Here is an 8,074-nt window from a genome sequence, read left to right on the forward strand (position 1 = left end):
ATGTAAACAGAAAATCTAAGGTCCAAAGACATGTACAAGTTTGTCAGGGCAGTATGGAAAGAAATCTCCAGTTATTTCTTGTGCCTCTGTGTTTTTCCTTTCCCATCATCCCTCAGTCCACTCCCAACCTCAAATTTTGTATCTGACTTAATTACACAGAAAAGTCATGGATTACCCCCAATTCTCCTCATCGATTGGCTGCCTGTCAGTACTCATAATGCAACACACTTGTTCTCGTGATGCCTGATTGTGAAAATTCTTTGCATCTTACTGCATAGATTGTATTCAACAGACAGCCCATAATTGCCAAATGATCAAATCACCAAAATGCAATTCCAAGTTTCAGCTTGAATTATTAAAAGAAAAGAGTTAGAACTTCGGTTTAACTGAAAAACATCTATCATCAGAAAAAAAGTTTAATAGCCTGGAAAATTAACAGAAAACTTTCTTAAGCACCCAGTTTATTGTACTGAGACAGTCATTATGGGCAAAATTAGACTGGAGATTTGTATATGGTAAGGTTTAGAGTTAAGGTTAGGATGAAGAAAAGGAATTGAGGTCTTGTGTTTATATTGCTTCATTCACAGGATGTCTCAAAGCACTTAACAGTAACACTGTATCCAATTTGCACACCACAGGGCTTCACTAAAAGCAATGAAATAATGACCAGATAATCACTTTTAGTGATGTTGGTTGAGGGATAAATAATTGACTAGACTCCCCTCGATTCGTTTGAACGTTACATTGGAATCTTTTGAATTCACATGGAGAACAAGTTTGGTTTAGCATCTCAATATGGAATGCCACACCACTTCCTCAGTACCCTACTAAAGTTCTGAGGAAAGGTCACCAGACCCAAAACGTTAACTCTGATTTTTTCTTCACAGGTGCTACCAGCTTTTCCAGCAACTTCTGTTTTTATACCCTACTAAAGTGTTGGCCTAGAATTTCTTCTGTAGTGGGTGTTGGACCCACAGCCTACAGGCTCAGATGTGGATCGTACTAACTTCTAAAAAAAATAAAAGAAACTGTCTTAACTATGTGTGCACTCCTGCATGAACGAGAAGTAGTCGTAACAATATACTTCAGCTCAATGCACCTGAAGAACAAGAAATGTGAGATAAAATATTGAATTTTTTTTTGTTTACAACTGCAGCAAAGGATCCTGCCCCTCATTGCATGAAGTAAGCCCATGGGAAACTCATGGCTGAAAGGTCTGTTGATATTTCTATCTAGTCTCGTGGTCGTTTGTATGAGGTACTGGATAGCAGCAGAACATACACAGAAGTGAATACATTAACCACTTTAGGAGAGACAAAGGGAGACTCAGAGGCTGAGGGGTGACCTTATAGAGGTTTATAAAATCATAAGGGGCATGGATAGGGTGAACAGCCAAGGATTTTTTTCCTGTGGTGGGAGAGTCCAAAACTAGAGGGCATACATTTAAGGAGAGGGGGGAAAAAATTTAAAAAGGACCTGAGGGACAACTTTTTCACGTGTATGAGATGAGCTGCCAGAGGAAGTGGTAGAGGTGGGTACAATTACAACCTTTAAAAGGCATCTGGGTGGGTATACAAATAGGAAAGGTTTAGAGGAATATAGGCCAAATGTTGGGAAATGGGACAAGGTCAGATTATGATGTCTGATCGGCAAGGACGTGTTGGACCTAAGAGGCTGTTTCTGTGTTGTATGACTCCATGACTCCAAGTCAGGAGACACATGAAGATTTTATTTATTTTTCTTTTGTGTTGAGAAATTTTATTATTTTGAATTTGATATTCTGTATACATGCCACTGTTAGCTTAATTTTAGTGTTTATTTGATGTTGAAGATTTGTACTACTATAGCCATCCATAATTGAGGTGACATTATAAACTAAATGAGTCAAGTCAGCTGTTGTTTTTTATTCATTCTAACCCCCTTAGAAAACTTTCTGATGTACACTGACAGGCTTGGTTTTGGCTCCTTCATTAGCAGAAGATTCACATTAAGCAGCTTCCCTTAAAGTACCCATTAGAATAGATTTTCTCAAATGGCTCTGGAAAATATCATTTGATAGTCAAGGATGGCGATTTATTGAGTGATCTTATTGAACATCGCAGATCCTATGGGGAATTGACATAGTGAATGCTGAAAGGATATTTCCCCTTGTGGGAAAGACTAGAACTATAAAACACTGCTTATAAATTAAGGGTCTCCCACTCAGGACAGGGTTGAGGAGATTTAATTTTCTCTCCGAGGGTTGTGAGTTTGTCGAATTATCTTCTCTAGTTAGCAGTGGAAGTGGGATCATTGTATATTTTTACATCAGAGGTGGATTGGCTATTGATTGATGACTGACTTAAAGAGAATTGGGGTAAATAGGAAAGTGGAGTTGAGGCCATAATCAGATCAGCTAAGATCCTACAGAATGATGCAGCAGATGCAAGGGGTCAAATGTACTACACATGCTCCTAATTTGCATGTTTGTATGTTTGGGCTTTTTAAAAATATGGGATTTTGTTGCCCAACTGCAGCAAGATTTGTCAGTTTTCACTGCGATCATCAGAGTGCCACTCAATTCACATTCATGCAGGGTAAGACACTGTAATGTGCCAGGGAGGGATAGTGAAACACTTATTGAACTGGATTTTGCAGTTAGTGGTTAAGTTCTTGCCATTCACCTTGAACAAAGCTTCTCGAAATATTTAGGATCATCGAGTTTTTACAGCATGTAAACCAGCATTTCACCCCTGTGTGTCTGTGTGGTTCATCGTCTATTCAAGTCTCATTTTCCAGCACTTGGCCCATAGCCTTGAATGCTATGGCATTTCAATTGATCATCTAAATACTTCTTAAGTGCCTTGAAGGTTCCTACCTCTACCACCCTTTTAGGCAGTGAGTTCCAGGTACCAATCACCATTTGGGTGAAAGTTTTATCTTCCTCAAATCCCCTCTAGATCAATATTCTAAAACATGGTATTCCCCATTTCTGACAGTATTTTTAACGGGGAACTACCAGTTGGGGATCTGTGGCATCCAGAACCCATTAAACAAACCGAACATCAAATGTAATTAAAGTATTCTCATAGACAGCAAACCAGGAATGAAAACTACAGACTATAATTAACTTTTTCAAATTTACAAAAGAAGTAGACTCTGAATATGTTAAACTTGAAAATTAGGGAATAATTTATCTGATTTTAAGTGTCATTATATTTTAAAAAACTACATTTAGGAAATGACAATTTACATACCTATTTTCTCAAAGCCAAAGAGTGTGTACCACAGTGATTACGATCTGGTACCCCGCTAGAAACTGTTACAATCCTTTTAGTGGGTCTTGTTTCGCAATTTTTTCTTACGAGACTATTGCATTAAAATGGAAGTTCACGACAAATCACTGAGTCCAGGTCCTGTGCATCTGTGAGACCTGCACCAATGCTCCTTGTGCAGGAAAGGGTATCACTGCTGCCAACTTCTGGATTCCAGTGTTCAAACACACACAGAAAGATGCCAGAAGTCGCTATCAGTTTTACGCAGTAATGACGGCGAACAAGAATGACAGTTTCACCGTCATTACGACCGCAAACTCCGGGCCGACACATTATTTACAGACTGTCAGTAGTATCCAGTACTTTGCATGAAGGGAATAATCCCAGTTTGAACATATTAACCGAGTGTGAACCGAAAAAAAAGTCACCCAGCAATGATTGAAGGATAATTATCATTGAAATTGTAAGGTACATCTGTAATGCCACTTTGCGTAAGCTTCCTGATTTGGGCAGAATGTTACATTCATAAATTCTGAACCGTGTACATTCCACATCAATTGCAGGGTATTTTTTTACATCCTTCTGCAACAGCTGTTTCTGGCTACGCCGAATTTTCTCTACGCGGCTCCAAGCCCAACAATAGTATTTTTTTCGTTACATTTCTCCATCTTTACAAGAGACAGAGAGAAAAAAAACAACGCGTGCTGGATGCTGTTGGTATAATAAACGCTGTCCGTTTGCTGCTTCATTAAAGCCCTGTTTTATGCCCACCCCTTTCAATCTGCCCATGTTTGACATACCACTGGGAAGTCTGAACGATCATGAGTGGCTTACGACATTCTGTCAACACTCAGCACGTCTGCCCGCTCTCGCAGTGCAGTGCTCTGTTAAAGGGAGGCAAGCCATGCTCCGCGATCCGTCTTGCCCTTAACCTCACCTAAAACAAGCGGGGAAAGTGTAGCGGCGGCTGCGGCTCGGTGGCTGGTCAAAGGGACGCCATACCGTTCCTCCCAGCCGATGAAAGGTCGCGCTTGGTCATTTCAAATCATGGGACGGTGATTCCAGAGCACTGAGCTGAACGACTCATTGACAAAAGGGGAAGATGCCAAACTAACCGAGAGAGAGAGAGTTTGGAAAAAAGGTTTCCGAGAAACTGCAGCTGCAAGAAAAGACGGGAGAGGATTTTCCCCCACCCTTGTGTTTTATTCTAAACAGCAGCACGGTTATATTACTTAAAAAAACAGCCACGAAACTTGCCAGTGTGGACAAGGTAACTGAGCATCGAACTGGGGAGTCCTACACCTCTCTTACCGAGGAGCCACCGACCGAGGTACTAAGAGCCACAGCTAGTGGGAAATAAACTCAAGAAGCCGGGGCACTGGATTCACCCACACACTGGGTTATGTGTTGTGTTTTACAATCTGTAGCTCGTGTGAACACACACACACACATAACACACAAAAAAACGGGTGACTGAATGGAGCCCGTCACTGGGCGGAAAACGATGGGTAAGGTTATTTTCGTTTGAATCATTTCATTTAAAGCAAATCTTGTGTCTCCTTGCAACCTCTACAATGAAACGAATCAATTAATTGATGCTCAGATTTTCTATTTCTCTCTCTCTCCTCTCTTTCAAACTCCCTCAATCCTCCACTCTGGATGTCACTGGGGCAGGACATCCACCTGCCCGAGTCGGAAAGAAAAAAGAAACAGCCAGCTTCAAACAAAAAAAAACAAAATGATGTAAAACAAAAGTTTGGAGATTCGGAAGATTTGTCCGTATTAATTCAAACCAAAAGGAGCGAGGGAGACGGGAGGGTGGGGGGAAGAAAGGAAGCCGACTCCAAGCAGGGATTGGAGGTCTGAACTCTTGCTTCATGGATTTCCTCCTTGTGGCTCTTAGTCTCCAGTGGCTGCTGCAGAAGCCTTCAGTTTGGCTGGCGTGTGTACTCGGCTTGTTGTTGGAGATGTTCCCCGGCGCTGAGAGTGCGTGTGCCAGTCAGTGCCGCTGCGACGGGAAACTGCTGTACTGCGAATCGCAGAGCCTGGGCGAGATGCCGCGGAACCTGTCGGGGCTGCAGGGTCTGTCGCTGCGCTACAACAGCCTGTCGGAGCTGCGAGCCGACCAGTTCGCCGGCGTGCTGCAGCTCACCTGGCTCTACCTCGACCACAACCACATCTACTCGGTGGACGGCGCCGCGTTCCGCGGGCTGCGGCGCCTCAAGGAGCTGGTGCTCAGCTCCAACAAGATCACCCAGCTGCCCAACTCCACTTTCCGACCCATGCCCAACCTGCGCCATGTGCAGCTTTCCTACAACAACCTGCAGTCTCTGGAGCCGGACCTTTTCCACGGCCTGCGCAAACTGCAAACGCTGCACCTGCGCTCCAACGCACTCAAGTACATTCCGGTCCGAATATTCCAGGACTGCCGGAGCCTGGAGTTTCTGGACGTGGGATATAATCAGCTGCAGAGCCTTGCCCGGAACGCGTTCGCAGGCTTGTTGAAACTAACCGAACTCCACCTGGAGCACAATGATTTGGTAAAAGTAAACTTTGCTCATTTCCCACGGCTCCTCTCCCTGAGAACACTCTACATGCAGTGGAATAAAGTCAGTATTGTAGTCAATTCTTTGGAGTGGACTTGGAACCATCTAGAAAAATTAGACCTCTCTGGGAATGAGATTGAGTTTATTGAATCTTATGCCTTTGAAGTAGTGCCTAACCTCAAGATACTTCAATTGGATTCAAACCGCCTAACCACCATCGAACAAACAATTCTGGATTCCTGGAAATCCTTAACCAGCATCAGCCTTTCTGGAAACAGCTGGGAATGCAGTCGGAATATCTGTGCTTTGGCCACCTGGCTGAGCAGTTTTAAGGGTCATCATGAAGGCAGCCTGTTATGTGCCAGCCCTGTGCATACCCAGGGTGAGGAGGTTCTAGACGCTGTGCATGGCTTTCACATATGTGACGACTTGGTCACAAGCACACTGGCCATTTCTGACATGACCAGTGTGGCAGAAACAGACCAAGATATGACAGCAGTCAGAGATGCTTCCAGCATCTATGTCACACAGGATACAACTGGAATAAAACCCACTGATTTAATCACTGCCACTAGTGAGCTTTCTCATGATCACCAGGAAAATACCATTCAGGTTCACAAAGTAATCACTGGCACCATGGCATTGCTTTTCTCCTTTCTGATAGTGGTTTTGGTGCTGTATGTCTCATGGAAATGTTTTCCTGCTGGCCTCAGGCACTTGAGGCAGTGCTTTGTGACACAGCGCCGCAAACAGAAACAGCAACAAACTATGCATCAGATGGCTGCCATGTCCACACAGGAATACTATGTGGACTACAAACCCAATCATATTGAAGGGGCACTGGTGATCATTAATGATTATGGATCATGTTCGTGTCATCAACAACCAGCCAGAGAATGTGAAGTTTAATTTTCATTCTGCCTCACTGGAAATGCAACATTACAAGTGGACATATAGCAGCTAGAGACTGACACACCGAAAAGGACCACTTTACAATACTGAGTATGAATGAATTACACACAGTACTGATTCCAACAAACCTTGCACCGGGATCTTTCAACAGTCCAAATGATATTTAAGCTTCAATGCGTCTTTAAAACCTTTCAAATCATCCTCTGTTCGACTGTCATTTGAAATTTGTAAAAGGAAAAAAAAATGTAAATGTAACTCTTCTCACCAGTTTCTTATGATATTAAATCCACCTGTAAGATCTGGGAATAAGGGAGTTCAAGGCTCATCAAGGATGTAAGTTAATCAATTTTGTAAACTACTCTGATTTAAATAAATATTTTAAAAAATGTTATTTATATGTTATTTGCAGCAGGTTTCAGAGAAGCCGGATATCAAGATATGTTATATATATTTTGTGTTAGTGAGTGAAAAAATCCTTCAGTGTGTGCTTTATTTCTTTTCCTCTCAATTAATTGTAGCAACCAGCCCTCTTTGGGCATGCAATAGAAAACCTTGCATCTCCTGCAAAATAAGCACAGTATGGCAAAGCTTATTTTCCAGACTACAATTGGTTAATAATTAAAACTAAATACAAATGTGTATCCATTAGATTGAGCACACTCTCATCTCCTTTTTCTAGGCATCAAACACTGCAGTTTCTAACAAAAGTAAGGAAGACAATAGTGCATAGAAACATAAAAAAAAATTGCTGCAGTGTGTGTAAAATTTCTACAAAGAATTCTGTACCTCAAAATTCAAATGTCCACACCTCTCCTGAAAAAGAGAAGGAAAACAACAAATAAGCTGTTTAAGAGTAGTATGTGACAGGGAAAGGGAAGTGAATGGGTAAAATTTAAAACCACTTTTTTTTGACAAAAGGCCTAAGCTTTAGTGCATAGATCAGGAGCATTTGCTTATATAACTATTATTATATTCAGTATATTATTTATCCCTATTATACCTATGTCAAAGGTATTTTTTGTAAATAGATAATGTTGGATTGTTAGTTTTAACTATAAATACCAAAAATTTTTTGAACACAATTGAAATATTTCAAACTAGCATCACCTGGAAAATGTCCAGCAACAAACTGCTGACATTTCTTTTCTTTAATTTCCCTTTTCAAATCCAGTAATTTCTCATAACTTCATACTGATGAAAAAATTTCAAACCCTTTGTAAACCACCTGTTGGGCTGAAAAGGTTAAATCTGTGAAAGTTGTGCACATTCTATGTGCCTTTTCAGAGTCATAAAGCATGGAAACAGACCCTTTGGTCCGTGCCTTTTCAGAGTCATAAAGCATGGAAACAGACCCTTTGGTCC

At 41.6% G+C, this 8,074-nt stretch overlaps 1 protein-coding gene across 1 annotated transcript; it reads left to right on the forward strand.

The window, feature by feature from the left end:
* Nucleotides 1–4,101: 4,101 nt before the first annotated feature.
* Nucleotides 4,102–7,060, forward strand: lrrtm1 (leucine rich repeat transmembrane neuronal 1). Its single transcript, XM_020536658.2, has one exon. The coding sequence runs from the start codon at nucleotides 5,132–5,134 to the stop codon at nucleotides 6,707–6,709; it is 1,578 nt and encodes a 525-aa protein (XP_020392247.1). The 5' UTR covers nucleotides 4,102–5,131; the 3' UTR covers nucleotides 6,710–7,060.
* The last annotated feature ends 1,014 nt before the right edge of the window (nucleotides 7,061–8,074 follow it).

Source organism: Rhincodon typus, chromosome 1 (assembly GCF_021869965.1).
Source record: "Rhincodon typus isolate 14 chromosome 1, sRhiTyp1.1, whole genome shotgun sequence".
In the NCBI taxonomy this organism is placed as follows: domain Eukaryota; kingdom Metazoa; phylum Chordata; class Chondrichthyes; order Orectolobiformes; family Rhincodontidae; genus Rhincodon; species Rhincodon typus.

What these genes read in the sequence shown, in the direction of transcription:
- lrrtm1 (XM_020536658.2), top strand. Translation starts at nt 5,132, where the DNA reads ATGGATTTCCTCCTTGTGGCTCTTAGTCTCCAGTGGCTGCTGCAGAAG.